The 21803-nt window shown below is 37.9% G+C and overlaps 1 protein-coding gene across 3 annotated transcripts in view; it reads left to right on the plus strand.

Moving 5' to 3' along the window:
• The window catches only part of CNTNAP2 (contactin associated protein 2), a 559041-nt gene that overhangs the window by 391689 nt on the left and 145549 nt on the right, over nucleotides 1-21803 (plus strand). For all 3 annotated transcript variants that reach the window (XM_015854927.2, XM_015854925.2, XM_015854926.2), the window contains one exon: nucleotides 18976-19132. In XM_015854927.2, the coding sequence (XP_015710413.1) occupies nucleotides 18976-19132 (157 nt within the window). The remainder of the gene's footprint in view (nucleotides 1-18975; nucleotides 19133-21803) is intronic.

Consider the following 21803-nt stretch of genomic DNA (forward strand, 5'->3'; position numbering starts at 1 on the left):
CACGCATCTGGAGCAAGAAAGCCTCATCAGCAGCCTCCCCTTGATCAGGTGGCTGTAGTATACCCCTATACCAGCTGACCTTTATTAGTCCCATCTCTAATCCGAACCCACAGGCTCTCAACTCTGTTCTGACTGTTTCATGGGGAGCTCCTCACAGTTTATCCAATCTCTGACATTAAAGGGCGACTCCCCCACCCTTCCTACCTCGCCTATCTCTTCCTAAAGAGCCTATAGCATCAATGGTAGTTATCCCAATTGTGGGAGTCATCCCACCATGTTTCTGTGTGATAGCAACAATGTCATAATTTCAGAGTGCATCACAGTTTCCAGTTCCTCCTGCTTGTTACTCAGGCTCCGTGCATTAGAATAAAGGCACTTCAGCCTGGCTGTCCATCTCACCACTTCATAAGCGATCCAGGATCCGCTAGAACAGGCACCCACAGCACATCCCCCTGCCTACCTACTCCCTCCTTTTGCCACTCTGCAATTCTTTGCCCACAGAGTTTGGTACAATCCCTCGAATGCACCGTTCAACCCCAGTTAGCCCTTATTTTGGCCCCTTCCCCCTTCGTTTCCTAGTTAAGAAACCTATCAACATGAGTCCGCTAATTCTTCAGCTAATACCCTCTTACCCCTCAGGGACAGGGCTGCTTGCATCAGCAGCCATCATTCCAGGTGCAGTGTAGATTGCCCCATGGTCAAAATAGCCGAAATTTTGTGTCTGCCACCAGCTCTTAAGCCATCTGTTTAAGAGATGGCGTTTTTTGGATCCTCCCTTGTGATCTTTTGCCTGGATCACACACGGACACCATAGAAGAAAAGATCACCTGCACCCCAGCTCCTTCAAGTATTCGCCCCATTCCCCTGAAGTCTTTCTTGATGGACCTCAGGCTTTGCTTGCCAACTTCCTCACTGTCAGCCTGAATTATTAAAAGTGGGTAGTAGTCTGAAGGATGAATCAATCTAGAAATTTTCTTTGAAATGTCCCTGACCCGTGCCCCAGGAAGGCAGCACACTTCTCTGTGGGTAGGGTCAGGCCGGCATACAGGGCCTTCTATAGGTCTTTTGATTAGATCTATGTTTTACATATCCTATTTTTACTTTCATCAAACTATTCCACAGGAACCTACATATTATGCTCATAAAAATTTGCACCATCAGAGCTGATGTGTTTCAAAGCTTTTCATCACCCACCCCTCAATATGTGTCAATATTCACTATGTGGTCTCCATAAATGTACAGCAAGCAACCATGAGTGTCAGTGGGAACCAGTTTATTTGCATGGGGAAATTTAATTAGGTATCTTTGCTTCACACATTCTTCCATGTCAGTCTCCACTTTTTCACAATGCCTTTCTGCTGTGATCTGTTGCATGGCAACAAAATTGAACAGAAAATTGTCAGCAAGCTTCAGCCTCTTCTGCTGTATAACCAGCATCTGCCAACAGAATTTAAAAAATAAAAAACAAAACAAAACAAAACAAAAAAAACCAACAACAACAAAAAAAAAGGAGGTATTACTTTTGGATCAGCTCTCATATATTTAAAGATAGACAAAGGAGAAGGAACACTGGACAGTTCACGGCAAGCTAAACAATGAAGCAAACAGTTCAGATTTGATAAGTAGGAAAATGTCAACTTTATAAAAATTTAGTTCTCAGCTTGAAAACCTGAGCTGGTACCCAAAACTGAAAAGACTTGTCAGAAGAGAGATTTTCAGTGATTTTGCCACAGTTACTATGTTTCAAGCACATTTATTCCTATTAAAATCACTTAGATTTATCTTAATCAGGCAGTCCTGAAATGCCATTCACTGGATTTTTGTTTGTTTTTCAATCAAACAAATAGTGTCACTGCTTAACATCCGAGACATAAACTAGTTATGGCTCCAAAATGTTTTTGCTTATTTTTGAATGGCAGAGTAGCGCTGTTTAATAGGGCTGCTTCAAAGAAAAATAGTCATTGTAGTCATATCTAAGATTATTAGGATTTTCATATTCTGAATCAACATGCAAATCTAATATTCCAAATTGCTGGGTGTTAATCCCTAACTGGCTACTTGATTATTCCACTTTTTAATATATCCTATAATTCAACCTCAATGTCTAAATATCTGTTTGAGAGCTTAACATTAGACTCTTGCTTTACAGGGAAAATCATTAGTGATGTTCTCAATACCAGATGTATGTTTTTGGATGAATATTGGTTAATCTAGCCAAATGTCCAACATCAGAAAATTTACTATTATGTTATCTGTTTAAGATATAACTATGATTGTACATTTAGTGCTCATCTTGATCAAGTTTCTCTGGTTAGGTAAACTGCAAAAATGTTCACTGTTTCATCACTGAATGAACATTTGCACTATTCTTTGGTAATCCTCGTGTGACAAAAAATAACAGCTTTATAAAAGTTAAGGAGACAAAGGAAAAAATACTATAACTTTATAAAATTTTGACCCACAGAAATGGCAGCAATTAATTCCCATTTGCAGCTTTCTCTGTGATAGAACTATTGCACAGCTTGCATTAGATGGCATAAAATAGAGCCTAACTAAACTCAGCAATTGCTGGTTACTGCTTTTGGGAACTAATTTCTAACATTTACCTCTCTGGATTCTGTTCTGGGAATTTGTCTACATGCAGTCTGTAAAAGTGCATATAGATTGAACATACTTGAAGGTTCACTATGAGGCCACATCAGCATAATATTTTTTCTTGAAAACATTTAACAATGGATTAAGAGTAAGCAATAATTTGCAAAGACATTCGGAATATAGATATAGCCAAGTACATAAACCTAGATTTATCCCCAAAAGCAGAACCAAGAGTGAAGGATTTTTGCAGAACATTAGTGATTGCACTTTTGTTCTAAATAACAAATAATTAGCCAAGTATTTTAGAAAATAAATGAGAGCTAGTAATCATTTTTTTATCAGCAAAATTAGACTGGACTCATTTTAAAACAACATATTAATACAAATAGCTCAATGAATATGTAAAAGGTAAAAGTTATGCACAAAACAGGATGCATTCTTCAGCCAAGAAGTTGTAACTGAGGGGGCTTTAATAAAAGCTGCCTGTAATATACTAATAAATTAATAAAGAGAAAAAAAAAAAAAAAAAAAAAAAAAAAAAAAAAAGGAAAAAAAAAAAAAAAAAAAAAAAAAGAGCAATACTCAGGCTCCTGTTTATGTGTTGATTTTATTGTGCATAAAGGAGCAGAAAATCATGAAAGTTTTTCTTGGTCATGGAAATTAGTGAAGTGAAAAGTGGGATTATATCTGGTAAGCAGGGAGATGCTACTCCTCCACAGCTACCTTCCACAAAGATAGAAGCAGGTAGCTGTGGGAGCAAATGCAAGAAGAGACAACAGTGAATATCTGTTGTGTCTTCACCGTTTATGCTGAAAGACTCATCTGAGTTTGAATTTGCTAATGAAATATATTTTGGGGATTATTTAAGTTATTCAGAAAGGGGTTACTTGTTATTTTGTACAATGAGCCTTGAGCCTGCAAAATTTGCTAGTAGTAACACAGCTGGAGAGCACTCTGAATTATGATAGAAAAAATGACATCTGAATTTAATACCAATCTGGAAATATGACTGGATTTAGACATAAAATGTGTGTCCTAGTAAATTCAAAATATAATGTATGCAGTACTGTAGACTATGAGAAAATTTGTCCTAGCACATTTTCTTTTTCGTTTGATAGGTTCTTTTTCTTACATTTATTGTACCTGAAACTTCATAATTCTTAAGAATCTCATTGGTGGATGTTAGACTTTGTTGAATGATGTATACTTTCAGTAGACAGTGTTTTCACTGAAGTGTGCACTTAATTCAACAAAATATATTTTAGAATATTAGAAAAATTTTATTTAATAACTTTTATAGTACAAATAATGTATTCTCTCACTTTGGTTTAGTTTCTTGAATTGTAATTGATCATGATTATTTTTGAATGTGTACTGGCTTTGAATATCTTTGAACTTTAATGTGATACGTATTTTTTATAAGCAGTATCTGTCAAATTCCCAGTAATCAGGTGTCATTATCTCATCTTTTATATTTGATAGTCATCTTTTTTTTTCTTTTTTTTTTTTAATTAAAACTCATAAACATGCTGTCACATGAGTACACAAGTGAAAACTGCTGTGCAAAAGTTAGTTTTTTGTTCCCCCACCAAGGGAAATAGTACTTGAATAACAAAAAGTGAAAAATAAGTGAAAAGAAATAGTACTACTCCATACAAAACCTTTGAAAGGCTAAGAACTACTGTTGATCACAACCATGGATATGTCACAGGGTGATATTAATTTTTGTGACTGTAAAATACTTGATAAAATTCCAAACATAGTGAATGAGTTTTAAGCCACACCTGTGAGATGCTTTGCCTGTGACTAGATTATTGGTCTGTTTTATAGAGTAATTGCTTCATATTTATTTGATAATTTAAGGATTGCATAGCAGTTTCTATAGGAGCACAAACTTGCTGTAAAAAAATCACAGGTACATTCTTAGAGAACTATGTCCTTCTTAGTTGCTTCTGCACATGGGACCTTAGCTGTAAATGGAACTAAAGAGTACATTATGAAAGTAAGTTAGAAACATCAGGCACTCTGTCACGGTTTTCTAAATTTTGCTATTGGTATTTCACATCATTGCATCACATGGAACACGGAGAAGAACATGTGTCCTAGAGGACATCATGGTCAGAAAGGAAAATATGTAATGGGAGTAACGTTTGCTCTCTCTCTTACTGCCTGGAAGCAGGTGTGGATGTGCTTCCAAGCCATGTGCCTTCAATTTCAAAACAGGCTTCTCGGTTTTCAGAAAACTCTCTCTATCCCTTATTTTACTTGATTTATTAGCCTCAGTTTCAATTAGATTGTATTATATAGTGTTATCTTGCATTCCAATATCATAGTAAAATAAGTTTTCCTTCTTAGATTGTTGCAGCTACTCTGTTTGTTTCCTTGATCCCAGCTGTCATCTCCCTATCCCTTCCCCTTGTCCCTTCCCATTTTGGGGTATACCAGGGGGCCCATGGGCCTACTGCTCCCTTGTCATGGATATAGCTTGATCTAGATAACACCATGATACACACTAAGCCTGCACAGAGTCACATTTGAATTCTTGCATGCATCAGTCTTTCTCTGACATTGGAGTAAAGGAATGGGTTTAGTTACTTTTCAGCTTTCAAAGAACATTCTTCAGCAGTACGTCTGCAGCTCCTGAATGACTCTTGTTTTGCTGAAGTTTAAGGTGGTGTAGTCATTATGAAATATTACAGTACTGTAAGTGAGCTCTGACTGAAGCTGCTTTAGGTTTTCTTATAGATTTACTCTTTCATTTTTATATTTTACCAATAGCTGTACATTATTGATATGTTACTGTATGTTCTATGTGGGAGACCTTGGGCCTTCTAGTTCTTCATAGTCTTTTAAGTGTATTTGGATCACAATGGGCACTTCTACAAAATAACTAAATATCAGGAAATGTGAGAAATTACTCAGAAATATCTGATCTGTGTTTTAATTAATAATATGATTTTTTAGTGGAATTTAAACTCAGGCAAGTAATTTGAGCATAAATTCTTGGAAGGAAACCAGAAGTTATTTGACTAACTGTCACTGACTTCTGTAGAAAGAAGTCAGTGTCACTAACTATCCATATAGTACTACAGAACTCAAGTGTAGAAAGTGACACACATTGAACATGATCACAAAAGTATTACTGTGTCATAGTATACTATGCATCTGAATATAGATGCCATATACAGAGCTATGCTTCATGAGCTCAAAATAATAATAAAAAAAAAAAAGTAGCATAATATGTTTACAAATCTGTATCTGACAGAATATATTTTATTATTAAGATTTCTAATTAAGATTTGTGCATTTGAGAGGAATGGTATCCTAATTTTGATGTTAATTTTATAGGTTATAGGTGTGATTATAGGTTATAGGTATAGGTGTGATGTTAATTTTATAGGTTTAAATATAAGAACAAAACGTTGTTCATCTCTATCTTAGCTGTACCTTCTTTCTGTGAGAGATTTCCCTAAACATATTTTTCACTCATAATTTACTGAATCTATTTATCTTCATTAATCTTTAATCTTTCTTCCTTTAACATAACATGATCACAATGAGCTACAACTGCAGTTAAGTATTGTTCTGTTCTACACATTTCATTCCATTTCAAGTCAAAAAAAGTGAAGCTAGGAATCTTGCCCTTAAAACAGGGGAAAAAATGTGATGGTGTTTTCTGTGGAATCCTCAGATGCTGAAGGGTTTCTAGGTGTTCTGTTTGGACTATTTCGATGCATCTCAGAAGGATGGTTTTAAAAATTTAAATAAATGAATAAGCAATGATTTGCCAGAAATACAGATTCTTTTGCTAGTAAAAATTAACTAGTTTCTTCATATATAGGTGGGAATGTTACAGTTTCTATAAAACTATTTCATAGGAGCATGGGTTAAAAAAAAAATAGAAATACAAATAATCACCTGTGATTATTACATCGTTATAAAGAATTTCTCTTCTGATTTCTCTACACATTCTTGTTTGTCACCATCAAATTTCTGGACTTTCAGAGGCCTTGATATGCTAACTCCAAACCTTTGCTCATTTTTAGATGCTTTGTTATTATTATTTACCTTTAGTAAGTTTCATTTCCCAAGGCACAACCTATTAGGGAGAGCAAGTAAAGGAACAGTTTAGGAAGGAAATCTAAGTTCTTATTTCACTGTACATACCCTTTTTATCTCTTTCCTCTTGACTTTTTTTTTTTTTTAAACTGATCTTAATAAGAAAAATTTTACTACGCTTCTTTCAGTAAATCATTCAAAGGCTGTACTCTAAATAATATTCTAAATCTTGTATGTGAAATCAATAGAAAATGGTATGTTGTAGTTATTATATGCAAAGTTTGAAATACATATTATTTAGCCAGGGATAAGAATAACTTCAGAGGATATTCACATATTTCTCTAAAATCAGTTTGAATTATTTTTTTCCATAAGTAAAGATATAAATCATCTTTCTTTTCAGTGATGTTTCAAATGTCGTTCACATCAAGGTGGTTATTATGTCATGCAGAACACTTGCAGAGTAATTTGGAAAACATCTGTTTATGGCATAGTTATATGAACGATACCTTTGGAGTGTATGTGTGTGTATATATATATATATATCTGTGTGTATATATATATATATACACACATGTACTTCATACAAGATATATCCATAGCCTGATCATAGTTTGACTGAAAACCCAGAATTGCACCTGACCCATTGTTGCTCTTACTCCAGACAGTATGAAATACTCGTCTCTACATTGGCAAAAGTTTTTTTTGAAAAAAAAAAAAAGAAAATTTTTTTCTTCTTTTTCTCAATACAGTAGGAGCATGAGAGTGCATAAAGGACATGAAATCATAAGAATGGAACTCTGAGTCAAATCAATTAGCAAAATTTTCATTCTCTGTCTAGCAGTATTTGCCCAGATAAGAAGATTAAAGTATAGCAAATATTTTATGTTATTCCCAGCTTTCCTGAGTCTCTGATGCAAGAGTTTATTGAAGAAGGTATATTTACATTTCTAAAATTTTAAGGGGTCATTTCTTCTTCTTTTTTTTTTTTTTTTCAGATGTACATAGTATAATCATACAGTAAAAATGTGCTACATTTATTTTGTTTCCTGTCTTTCACCTGATAATTTCATTAGTTGACCCAGCATGTAAATGTTATTAGAAACAAATCCATATTTCCCATGGCATTTTTGACAATCCAACATTTTATCTGTATTTATCTCATTTCCAGTGTCAGTATTTCTCTAGGTGAAAGAAAGAATTTCATTTGAAATGAACAATAACTTCAGATATTTCTTTCCTAAAATCCTACTGATTGAAATTATTAACAAAAAATACTTTAAAAACACTTCTGAATACTTACACATCAGGTAAATATTGATGTTAACACTTCTTTCCTAAAAAGTATTTAAATCCCATTGCATCAGATTTCTATATTTCTGGTTTGAAACTAATGAATATTGAGTCATTATTATGAAGCAATCAGAACAGATTATTTTTACATGAGATTTCAATATATTGCCTTTGTGGGGTATTGGGTAGGAGGTGCCTGTATGCACCAGGGTTTAAGTCAGGGAGGTCATGAGTATCTGGGGCGGTCACATGTACCAGTATATAAGGTTTGTTGTGCAGCATTAAATTCGGACTTTCGGTGTTACACACTGTATGTGAGTCCTGTCTGTTCCCTGTGTGCAGAGGCATGGTACTTTCACTTAGCAGCCTTAACTTGCCTCCAGATAGAGAGGTGACAATTGGTGACTCCAACGTGATGTGGTGAAACTGGTCCAGACCAGGGGTGTGGGACAGCAACTCCATTATAGCTCTGATTATGGGGCAGTGGGTGCGTATGCTGCAGGGGATGGCTTCACAGCTGTGGTGTAAAGTACATAATAAGGACCTCCGTCCACTCATTAAGTGGAATGAACCTTCTCACTGTGTGAGTCAGTCCACCTTAGAGAAAGCTGGCAGTGAGCTACAGGAGATAAATGATCAAGAGGAGACACAAGAGGGAGAGGCAGTAGCAAAGGTAGAGAGAGAAAGGACCTCAGTAGCAAAGGAGAAACCCCTGTTATTAGCCTCATTACAGATCCTGTCAGCCCCTTCTGCTCCCCCCATGGGGCATTCAGAGTAGGGGGAGGATGAGTGAAGAGGGCTCGGGGGTATAGGAGTCCAAGGGTTTATCTATTTTCCAAGGGAGAAACCACCAGGACTGGCAACAGACGCTGCTGCCCCTATTCAGCAGCCTGTGTTCTCCTCTATGCCACCCCTTTACCCTCAAAAAAGGGTTTCTGAGGAAGAGAGAGGAAGTAGAATGGCTTAGCACCAAGGAGTCCTCTACTAGTGGGGAGGTAGACAGTGAAATAAAAAAGCTGTCAGCCCCAGGTAGTAAGGCATCCTCACGCTCTCATAGTAAAACCTTTAGGAGTCCAAGTGATCAGTATCTGGGGAGGGAAGCAGCCAAGGCTGCTGAGCACTGGACCATCACTGGATGCAATCTGGTCCATGAGATAAATCCTTGTAGACTGTGTTATCCAGTGCTAGTAGGTGGGGGAACTGGATCACGCATATGGCAGCCTATTGATTATAAGCTGATTCTGCAATTGAAAAAGGCCATACAAGAAGGGGACGTCTTAGGTTCCAGTGCACAGATGTTTTTGGACATGATTAGTATGTCAGGGAAACCTGAAGGCCAAGCAAATTCAGGGGTCCGCTGCCTGGCCACCACAGGAATCGACTCAAATCAATCCAGGGGCATAGGCTTGGGGAGCTCCATGGCCCAGACCCGACCAGGGGCACGAGCAGGCAGAACAGAGGTGAAGGGGCCTTACCCTGTCCGGCTTGTGGACCCAGATGATCTGGGGACATGGGTGGAAGGATCAGGGGCGGTGGAGCAAGGGTTTGAGATCCTGCTTCAACCAACCGGTAATTTTACCTTAACAGACAACCCCATCTCTGAATTTGCATCCACATGGTCAGTTTGTTGACCCCATATGACCTTGGAATTTCTGGTAGATACTGGTGCGGACGTTACTGCACTCCCATTGTGGTCTTGGCTGAGAAAATGGCTTCTGGAACCAACGGTGCAACTTTTGGGAGGGGTGGGCAGAACAGCATCCGGGACTGTGGAAAGGAATCAGTTGCACTGCATTAAATTTAGACTTTTGATGTTACACACTGTGTGTGAGTCCCGTCTGTTCCCTGTGCATGGAGGCACAGTACTTTCACTCAGCAGCCTTAATTTGTCACCAGACTGGGAGGCAACAGCCTTTTTACCTATTATGGTAAAGTTATTGTAAAAACAAGTAGATAACAGAGCTTCCTGTATTCTATCACACTTTCTCATTAAAAGGCTGGCTTTATGAAGGACCTTTTTACAATCAATAGCAAAAAAAATCCTAAAATGACAAAATTTATCCTCAAAATTACAAAAACTCTTTGTGAAAAATGTCAGTCTAAATTTGAAAATTATTTAAAATTTAATTTCTGCTACTATGCATGGAACAATTTTGCTAGTCAATCATATTTAAAAGAATTTTTTTTGTTTACTCATGATGAAAGAGGTCTTAGTTGAAACTACTGCGACTGCTTGAGACAAAATTCTTTCTTAACAATTCAGAACTAACTTTACATGAGAAAAATCTTACTGCATCTGATAAACTGTCTCTTCATAAGATGTTATGAACTTCTTATAGTGATTGTTCACACTGACTCCACCTGTCAGGCCCAGAATCTGAAATGGCATTGTCAGTAATACTGCATGTTGGGCAGTGTTAGCATCCTAAATTCTTCCACAGACAGCATAGTTTAGAAATTAAGGAGTAAAGACCACCAATCTGATAGTCAGACAGCTAAATTAAATAATGAAGTGCACAACAGTAGGAATACATTCTGAATTACTACATAGTCCATTTACAAGTCCATTGCCACCAGATGTGTTTTTCCTGTTACAGGGTATTGTCTATCTAGCTTATCTTCTACAGTTTTTCTATAAATGCATAATAAAAAGCTTTGAGATCTGTCAGTCTTGAGTTATAGCAAATCTTTTTATATGACAGGCATTTTTATTAGTATTACCCGGTAAAATGGTGCTGTCTTTGGTTTTCATTATTACTGAACTGCAATGTCACAAGTCTGGCTTTGGATCTAACAGATCCTTAAAGGAATCTCAACTTTTCTGCAACATTGCTTCTAGTGATAGTAGCAGATACAACACTTTTTATGTTGCATGAATTAATATATTCTGGTCCAAACTGGAAGTGGGTGAAAAATATAACATATTCTGTTCCTAGTTTACAGATCTTTTAAAAACCCATTTAAAAAAAAAAAAATATGGAGATTTGGGATCTATTTGCAAAGTAATAAAAATTCCAACCCTCAAATATTCTGGGACTATGTGTAAGGAGTATGGGGATCTGTAAAATATATATTTTAATCTGTTCAGTAGTAATTGAACTTTTGCATTTCTAAATTCCCAACAGTATAAAATTTAATTTTGGAGTAAAAAAATTACACTATTGGCAAGAATGTTATTATCTGAAAATAAAAGAAATTTATGAAGTAATTAGTTCATTTTGTTGGCAGTAATCATTACTAACATGGGCAAAGGCCAAGAGGCAACAGTGTTGAATCTTCAGGTAATTTTTATAGTACATTAAGTAATAAATAGTTAAATATCATGTTCATACATCTTATTTTTTCATTTTCTGATTTTCAATTCTGTTCTCTGGTTTATTTGACATCAGTTTTAAGCTTGGAAAATACTTATTAACTTCAGCTGGAAAACAAATACAGAAATGTATTTGTTTGCATGCTAGCTGAGTAGATAATCTAAAATTACAGCATTGAATGACACCTGGAAAACCAAACTGGAGAGCTTTAACTGTTGTTGAAATATATTGCAGATTTTATTAGCATGGATTGTAATGGTTGTAAGGAATTAGTATAAAATTGCTAGACTGGATCACCAAGTGTAATATTGAAGAATTATAAATATTGAGCCAACAATGAGCTTTACCTGTGGTATTTATCAAGTCATTCTACCCATAATTTGTATGTAATTAGTAAATGTCTCGGTGGAAATGAAGAAAATAATATTTATTTAGACGGCATCAAAAATTTTGATGGCTGGCAGATGAATTTTTTAACAGGCCATAAGTAGAACAGAGTAAAAAAAAAAAAAATAAAAAAAAATAAATAAAGGCCTACTCTTCTAACAATTTGATTGTACATTACAATATTGTATGGCAATTAAAAATAAATTAATAATAAAGAGCAAAGGATTTTAAAGGAAGAGATGAGGAATTGCTTTTGAAATATTCAGCAGCACCTTTGACTAGCCTTTGGGACCTCATTCTTTCACTAGAAGTGTTGCTTCTGTTTCATCATCTTTTAAAAACTGCCACAAAAATCAGGAATGTGACTAAAGAGCTACAGTCTCTATGACTCCTTTAAACTGTATCACCTGAAAATGGTAGCATGTGAAGTCCGAAACTTTGTAACAGACTGTGCAGCTTTCTAACAACTAACCATCTGCTTTTAATGCCATTAGGTACTGACAACATTACTCTTGGAGTTGAGAAATATATTAATGTATCTGCAGAGACTTTGCCATGAGTTATCTTACACAGTAATGTAGTCTTATGAGAGCAGTAAGGGGCAAAACTTCACCAAAGATGCACACTGAGTTCCACCTATGTATTTATGTCAACAATAATAGTGTATTGAGCTGTTGTAGATCAAAACAGCAGACTAAGAACATAAGTAGAAGAGGGCAATCTGACAAAGAGTAAAAATTTGTCAAGTCTTGATCAAGTTACTAATTTGACTGTAGTTTCCTCTGGATATGAATACATGGCAAAGGATAACTGCTTGGCATCACTCTTAAACACAGTCCCTTTATCCATTCCTGCAAGGATATTTCTGCAACACTTGAAAAAATCTGGGAAGTTTTGATGTTTTTATTTTATCTAACTATAAGTCCCATACCAATAAGAGTTCTCCCATTATAAATGGAATTACACAGACAATATTTTTATAACAAAAATACTTAAAAATTACAAAGATAATAACAATGACAATCACAGTTTCTATCACTAACAGAAAGAAAATGAGTTCGGACATTTGCCCCTTATGTAAATCATGCCAAGCTCCTCCTGGCAGTTAACTGCAAATGCTGCCTACTGACTGGTCATTTTAAAAGTTTAAATGACATATATATAAGACCTCTGGCTTTGTCCATCTCTGGCCATTTCCCTCACAGGAGGACAAAACTACGGACTGGGACTCCACACTTGCTCTGTGGCTTACCTATGTCTCACACATGCCACATTCACCCTACAGATCTGACACACCTTTCCTAAGTATTATAAAGTTCACATTCCTGAGCACATTATGGCCTCACACTTTGGATATCTCATGTGCTATACCTGTGATGTTCTCTGAATATTTGAGATACCTCCCTAAGTGGGACCCCTCTCCTGATAAGGGGGGGGGGTATTCACTCCTGATCAATCACCCAAACTTTCCATGTGGATACAACCTCAAGGGGAGCAACCTTATGATTTACAGGTCCCCTGTACCTGTGACATACCTGGTCCATCCCAGTGCTCTTTCTCTGCCCCTCAGTGGATGTATCGGATTGGGGAGTCTTCTCTAAATTTTTCTGGGCATACCAGAAGCATTCCCTGGTCTGACCAGCCATGCAGTCCAGCCAAGAGTCTCCTACCTGGCTCACCTAAACTGACTTGAAGAATTAAACTCTATAACCATAGAGTAGTTATAAAGCAAGTGTGTTTATTCAGCACCGCATGCATGACAGGTATAGACAAGGAGTGGTTATTACAATTACATCCAGACATTCACTACAATATTCCAAGTGCATTCTATGCCCTGAACTTCACCCCTAATTAATGCTTCTATGCATGTGTGGTGCACCCTGGTTGTCATTCCAGTAGTTCTGGAGATGAAGGCCTTATCTTTGCAGCCTACTTCTGACCCTGGTGTAGTTTGAGAAAGCATTCCAGATTCAATTGGTTCAGCTTCTAGGATGGTTTCTAGGATGTGGCTACTTGGACCAATCAGCAGGCTCTTCGGGTTACGGTTGATGTACTGCATAACTTTTCCTTTGTTTGTGCTCAAATACTTTTACATTTTTAGCAATATAACAAATCAGCTATTTATTCAGAATAGTAGTCTGATCTGATAGAGCTCATCAGTGACACTTGGGTTCCACAAGCTCTCCCAATACCTCTCCTTAACTCATTATCCTCACCACTGGGACTGTTTCACAGAGGTCTCATCTGGATTTTTCTTGTTCCAGTTTAATTCTTTTGTGGCACACTGTTTGAATATAATAGATTTTGCTCTCATGGCCTTTGCAGAAATTTTTTTTGTGTGCAAAAATTTTAATTATATCCCTGGGAAACTGGATGTTTTGTAGCCCAGTTGGAGTAAACAACAGTTGTTTGGGAACAACTTCATCAAATTCAAAGACCACCATAAGTGACTTAGTAAAGACACATATAGGTTTTGTATTATTTTAGCACAAATTAAGTACGTCTAAATGTATTTCAATTAATATCAAGGCAAAATATTTTACAAGATTAAGTGAGGAGTATATGTCTTTATTTGTACTGCATAGATTTCTGAAAAAGTACAGTTGCTGTGTATCCTGGGAAGGCTTTTGAAAATAATCAGTGTGGCTTTTCTCAGACTTTCAGTGCAGATGGACAACTAAAATTTAGAAATCAGTATATCTGTCTGAGTTCATATTAATGAAAAGACTTCAAAACTTTACTAATATGTCATAACTCACACAGAAACTTTAGTTACCAGTCCACTCTAAGAAAAATAGACTGAAAAAAGGGACCTATTGTTGGCCAGAGCTGAGCCATGAGCAATACTTGTTGTGCCTCTGTGAGAACAGGAAGGAAAAGTTGTTGCACAACAGTGGCTGGGAGAGAAGGAGAAGAAATATGATAAAAATAGTTCTGCAGTCACCAAGATCAGTACAGAAAGAGAGAGCTTGTTTCAGGTACAGAGCAGAAGTTCCCTGCAGACTGTGGAGGAGCCCATGGTGGAGCTGGAAGTCCATCTGCAGTGCATGGACACTATACAGAGCAGACCTCCGTGTGTAGCCTATGAAGGTGCCCAGAGTGAGGTGGATGTGGCCCAAAGCAAGCTGCAGTCCATGGAGAGCCCTTTCACAAGCAGGACCCAGGCTGGAGCTGCAGCCTGTGGAAAAGAGCCTGTGGTGGAGCAAGTGGCCCGAGAGAACTGCTGTCCATGGCAGCCATTGCTGGAGCCATCTGCTCTTGAAAGGTGACTCCTTGATGTAGACCTGTGTTGGAGCAAATGCTTGGAGAGTTGCAGCCTGTGGGAAGCCCATGAAGGATCAGTTTTGGAAGGGCAGCATCCCACGGGATGAAGTAGGGGAAGAAAGTAACCATGAATGAGTAGCAGAGATTAAGTGCTAGGGACTAGCTCAGTCCTCATTCTCCTGTGCCACTCAGGGAAAAATAGGAAAAGTTGGTTCTTTCTGTTCTAGTCTGCTATCAACAGGCAACAAATAACATTAATCAACATCTGTAGAATCTGTTTAACCCATTATGTTCCTTGTTCTTATCTCAACCCATAAACCTTTTTTATACAAATTTATTCCCTGTCATTTTGAGAAGAGACAACAGCATGGTGGAGCTTATCTACCCACAGAATCATAGAATGGCTTGGGTTGTAAGAGACCTCAGGTTTCAACACCCCCACCCCGCCACAGGCAGAATTGCCAGCCACTACATCTGATACTAGATCAGATTTCTCAGAGTCCCATCCAACCCGACCTTAAACAACTCCAGGGGAGGGGCATACACAACCTCTCTGGGCAACTTGTTCCAGCACCTCACCACTCTGGAAGTAAAGAACTTCCCCTTGATCTTTACTATGAATATCCATTCCTTTAGTTTAACTCAATTTCCCCTTTATTCCATCTCTATCTACTCGTGTCAAAAGTTGGTTTCCCTCATGTTCATCAACTCCCTTTAAATACTGAAAGTTCGTAATGAGGTCTTCCTACAGCCTTCTGTTTTTCAAGTTGAACAAGCCCAGTTCCTTCAGCCTGCCCTCATAGGAGAGGTGCTCCAGCCCTTGGATCATCTTTGTGGCTCTCCTCTGTACCCTCTCCAAAAGCTCCACACCTTTTCTGACTTTTGGGCCTCAGAGTTGGATACCTTACTCCAGCTGGGGCCTCATGAGGCCTTCTAGAAGCCTTCACCCTGCTGGCCACCCACCTTGCAGCCCAAGATACCATTGGCCTTCCAGACTGCAAGAACACACTGCTGACTTGTTAAGATTTTAATCAATTAGAACGTCTAAGTCCTTTTCAGAAGCACTACTCACAAGGATTTCTCCTTCCAGTTTTCATACATACCTGGGATTACCTCAACCTAAGTGAAAAACCCTTCACACTGCTTTGTTAAACCTTATTAGGTTCACAATAGCCCACCTTTTGAGTTTATCAAAGTTCCTCTGGATGTCATCCCTTCCTTCTGCTGTATCAACCACACTTCTCAGCTTGGTGTCAAAAGCAAACTTTTTGAAGGCATGCACAATTCCATCATCTATGTAACTGATTAAGATGCTAAAGAGTACCAGACACCTCTCATCTCTGGCTTCCACTCAGCCACAATCTTCTGGCTGGAACTTCACAACCAATTCCTTATCCACTCAATAGTTTACCTGTTAAATCCATCTCTCTCCAATTTAGAGATTAGGATGTGGTAGGAGACTGCCTCAGAGGTCTTGCAGAAATCCAGGCAGATGATATCAGTTGCCTTCCCTTTGCCCACCAGTGCTGTTACTCCATCATATAAGGCCACTAGATTAGTCACGGATGATCTTCCCTTGATGAACCATGGTCATCTCAGATCCCCTGCTCATCTCTCAAATGCCTTAACATGTTTTCCAGGAGGATCTGTTCCATGATCTTCCTAGGCACAGATGTGAGGCTCATCAGCCTGTAGTTCTCCCGGTCCTTCTTCCTCCCTTTCTTGTAACTGGGAGCAATGTTTCCCTTTTTCTGTCCCTGGGGACCTTGCCTGACAGACATGACTTTTCAAAAATGAGGAAGAGCAACTTGGCAACCACGTCAGCCAGCTCCCTTAGGGCCCTGGAATGCATGTCATCTGGCCCCATGAACTCATACACATTCAATCTCATGAGCTGGACTTGGACTTGCTCCACTTTTACAGTGCGGAGGAGTTTGCTCCCCCAGTTCCCACCTAGAGGTTCATGTTCGGGGATGTGATTCAGGGTGTGAGAATCCTGGCTTCCAGTGAAGACTGAAACAAAGAACTCACTGAGTACCCCAGCCTTTTCTTTACCTGTTGTAACCAGTTCTCTTTTCTCATTTATCAAGGGAGATAGATATGCCTGTCTCTTCTAACCTATGTACCTGTAGAAACTTTTCTTGTTGTTTTTAATATCCCTTGACAAGTTCAGTCTTATCTATCTGTGCCTTAGCTTTCCTAATCCCTTCTATGAAAGTCAAGACAACATCCTTGTATTCTTCCCAGATGACATGTCCTTGCTTACACTGTCTATATTTGCCCTTCTTTACCCTCAGTTTAGCTAGCAGTTCCTTGCCAAGACATTCTGTTTTCCTGCCTCCTTTTCATGTTTTCTTATTCCGAAGGAATAAGAATATCACTAAGAATACCCACCAGAAAGCTACCACATTCTATCATTAGCTGTTGGAAAGACATTTATCATTACATTATTCATATTAAACAATCTTTTGAAGGCCAAGACTGCATATTTTCATATCTGATAGATCATATTACAACTTGAAAATGCTGCTGCACAATCCACATACCATGTTCTTTTAGCTCACAATTAGTTCCATGATAGTTAACTCACAGAAACCAAAATGACCGTTTAGATCCAAGATTCAGGTAATTCTATTACTACCATACCATCTGCAATAGTGGTAGGCTGAATGGTCATACTGTGTAGCATGTTAACAACAAATAAAAACCTTCAGCAACCATAAATTTTTCTCATTACTTTATTTTCAAAAGTAGTATTTTATATGGTATCTAACAGTCAAAATAACTGAACACAGCGTATGTTTTAGAGAGTTGTTGGGGTTTTTTTGTTGTTGTTGTCGTTGTTTGCTTAATGTATCTGATCATATTTGTTTACTCTCTCCATCTCTGGAATTTTCTTTAAAGATTTGTCTGAATCTCTCTCCACATATGTATGAGATAAATAAATTTATGGTTTAGATGATCAAATTTACGTATAAGGTGGCTATTTTCACAATTAGGAATGTCAATCTCAGAGATGTAGAAGGGATGCACAAACAGAAAATTATATTAAAAAAATAGAATCTATTACGTAGAATTTCATCTATAAATTTTAATAATAAGTGAATTTCGTGCTAACGGCTTCATCTGATTTAACGAGAAAATAGGTTGCACAGTAGTACGGATGGGAGAAAAAAAAATAAAAATGTTTAAATGCTGAGTTCAAATGTTTTCTAAATGCCAAAAAGCACCAAGTTAACTATATTGCAACTGACTTACTCTCGTAAGTTTGAAGTTAAGCTCGTGTATGATTATATGAGCATTGAACTGGAGGCATAAAAAGTGACCTAAATAAGGATGGGATTTATTTACTTTTTAAAATTACATTTATTTCATTTGTCCAAAAACATTAGAAATCAACTTAGAGATGTATATAAAAATATGTTAGTTACAGACTCAATACCAAGAAATACTAAACGCCAGATTACCACTGCTCTGGTATTGAATCAAAACTTTTACATGGATTCTTTAAAAATGGTTAAGATGCTTAGGAATTTTCTGCTTTCGTATGGACCAAATGGAGAGACCATGATGAGCATACTTGCTTTCAGGTGAAAACAGGTTAATTTCCAAACAAAAGCTGTTTTGTGCATATATTAAAAAATAAAAAATAATAATAATAATTTAAAAAAGTATGTCTCAACGAAGTATTTTGCATAAATGTTGAATGATCCGACAGCTAAATATACGAATTTCAAATTGATTGAAAATAATTATGGAACCTATCCACATATTTTGATTATATAAACTGAGAGAACATACTAGATCAAAATATTTAATTCTTTTCAGTCAATATACATCATGTGAATACAGAAAAGAAATGTGCTTCGTTTACCTCGCAAAGTCCTTTGAATTGTTCAGTAGTAACGGGGTGCATTTGTTTGCCAGAAATGCAAAGTGGCAGTCCAGTTATGTGTTGCAAATGTCTGTGTATTAAACATCTGAGCCCAGTTAATACATAACGGATGTACATGTACAATACAATCTGTGATGTACAATAACTTTTCATTTTTATTCCTTGCAGAAGGAAATCCATATACCTGGTGGGTTGGAAAAGCCAATGAGAAGCATTACTACTGGGGTGGATCAGGACCTGGTATTCAGAAATGTGCCTGTGGAATTGAACGCAACTGTACTGATCCCAAATACTACTGCAACTGTGATGCTGATTATAAACAATGGTGAGAATGACCAGAATCTCCTTATGTTTACAGCTACTGCAATTATTCTGAATTACTTTTATTAAAATATTTCTTTCCCTACTACAGAATGAAGGAAAAATATTATGTTTCTGATTTCTCTTACTCAGAGTACCTACCCATGTTTTCATTTCCATTTTACTCTCACTAATTGTGACTGTCAAATATAAGTAATGTGTTTAGGTTTTCAAGTACATTTAACTACAGAGAAGATAGTTAGAGCTGCAAAGTCAAGTCCTAATAGGAAAGATCATCATTTTGGTTGTCCTTGCAACTTTGTCTAAGTGATATTCAGTTGTATAATGGTATAGTATTTAATTTTGTCTCTGTAACTCCATTTTTTTTCTAGCATTTCTCATTTATGGAGTATTAATGCTGCATTTGCCTGAGCACTGTGAGAGATACAAGTCCAAGTCACTCACCTAGTGACTCTAACCTTCATTATCCATTTTTCATGAAAAAAAATTGTACTGAGAACTAAGCCTGAAGATTATCACAGAACAAGGCTTTTTATTTCAGAATAAGCTACTACACTTTGCACAAGAAAACTAATTTTTTTTTTTGTCTGATGATAGAGAGTACATACTTACAGTACAGATGGTATTTTTCAAATGGTATGCAGTGTTCAGTGTCTGACTAGATTCATGCTTCTATGACCACTTTTCTCATTAATAGCTACTTAAAGTTATAGAATAATAGAATGGCTTGGGTTGGAAGGAACTTTAAAGATTGTCCAGTTCCAAACCCCTGCCATAGGTAGGGACACCTTCTGAAAGACAGAATCACAGAATCACAGAATTATCAAGGTTGGAAAAGACCTAGAAGATCATCTAGTCCAACCATTGCCAATACTTCCAGGCTAAATCATATCCCTCAGCACCACATCCAAGCGTTTCTTGAACACTCCCATGGTCGGTGACCCCACCACCTCCCAGGGCAGTGCATTCCAATGCCTGACTGCTCTTTCTGAAAAGTAATACTTCCTAATGTCCAGCCTGAATCTCCCCTGACGCAGCTAATACCATTCCCTCTAGTTCTATCACTGATTACACGAGAGAAGAGGCCAACCCCCAGCTCACTACAACCCCCCTTCAGGAAGTTATAGAGAGCTATAAGGTCTCACCTAAGCCTCCTCTTCTCCAGGATGAACAATCCCAGCTCCCTCAGCTGCTCCTCATAAGGCCTGTGCTCCAGACCCCTCACCAGCTTTGTAGCCCTCCTCTGAACACGTTCCAGGGCCTCAATGTCTTTCTTGCAGTGAGGGGCCCAAAACTGAACAAAGTACTCAAGTTGCGGCCGCACCAATGCTGAGTACAGGAGGACAATTACCTCCCTGTTCCTGCTAGTAACACTGTTTTTGATGCAAGCCAGGATGCCATTGGCCTTCTTGGCCACCCGGGCACACTGTCGGCTCATGTTCAGCCGAGCATCAATCAGTACCCCCAGGTCCATTCCCTCTACACAGTCTTCCAGCCACTCTGCCCCAAGCCTGTAGCATTGACCGAGGTTGTTGTAGCCAAAGTGCAGGACCCAGCATTCGGTCTTGTTGAACCTCATCCCATTGGCTTCAGCCCAGCTCCCCAGCCTGTCCAGATCCCTCTGTAGGGCTTCACTACCCGTAGGCAGATCGACACTCCCACCAATTTGGTGTCATCCACAAACCTACTGAGGGTGCACTCAATGCCCTCATCCAGGTCATCAATAAAGATGTTGAACAGGGGAGGCCCCAGCACTGACCCCTGGGGAACACCACTCGTGACCAGTCTCCAACTGGATTTAACTCCATTCACCACCACTCTCTGGGCCTGGCCCACCAGCCAGCTCCTTACCCAGCCAAGAGTGTAAGTGCAAAGTGTTTACAAGTGCAATATGCAGACTCTCATTCTTCACAGGCAAAAGTGCATACCTAATGGTGCTGTTAAAAAGCTAAGAACTTAGAATCACCAAGGTTGGAAAAGACTTCTAAGATCATCTAGTCCAACCATCCACCTATCACCAATATTTCCCACCAAACCATGTCCCTCAGTACAACATCTAAACGTTTCTTGAACACCTCTAGGGACGGTGACTCCAGCACCTTCCTGGGCAGTCTGTTCCAGTGCCTGACTACTCTCTTGGAGAAGAAGTATTTCATAATGTCCAACCTGAATCTCCCCTGGTGCAATTTGAGGCCATTCTCTCTAGTCCTATTGCTAGTTACATGAGAGAAGAGGCCAGCCTCCACATCACCACCTTTCTGGTTGCTATATTCAGATACTTGCTCTATTAAATAGTGCTATTGTGCTCTTTGTAGCTGTTGTGGTTCCCATGGAAATAAGTAGAAAGCATTATTTTCATAGCAGCCTAATTATGTTATAGAATTTCAGGAATTACAATATGGTTGCCTGTGAGAGTTGGACAACCATGCACCTTTTAACTGGGAATACTAGGAAGATTGTACTCTTCAAATTATTAGTAATAATTAAGTATAATTAAGCAATATGTTTAACTTCCAACCCGCTTACCATTCAAAATATTTGGGTTTTTTTAATAATCAAACAGTTCTAGTTCTTCAGATCATGTAAACCTTTCTTTGTAACTGAATACTTGTGTGCCTGTATCATTGTCCTTGAGTTTTCCTGAACAGGAATACACTGATAACTGAAATGTCTAT

Source organism: Coturnix japonica, chromosome 2, assembly GCF_001577835.2.
Source record: "Coturnix japonica isolate 7356 chromosome 2, Coturnix japonica 2.1, whole genome shotgun sequence".
In the NCBI taxonomy this organism is placed as follows: Eukaryota; Metazoa; Chordata; class Aves; order Galliformes; family Phasianidae; genus Coturnix; species Coturnix japonica.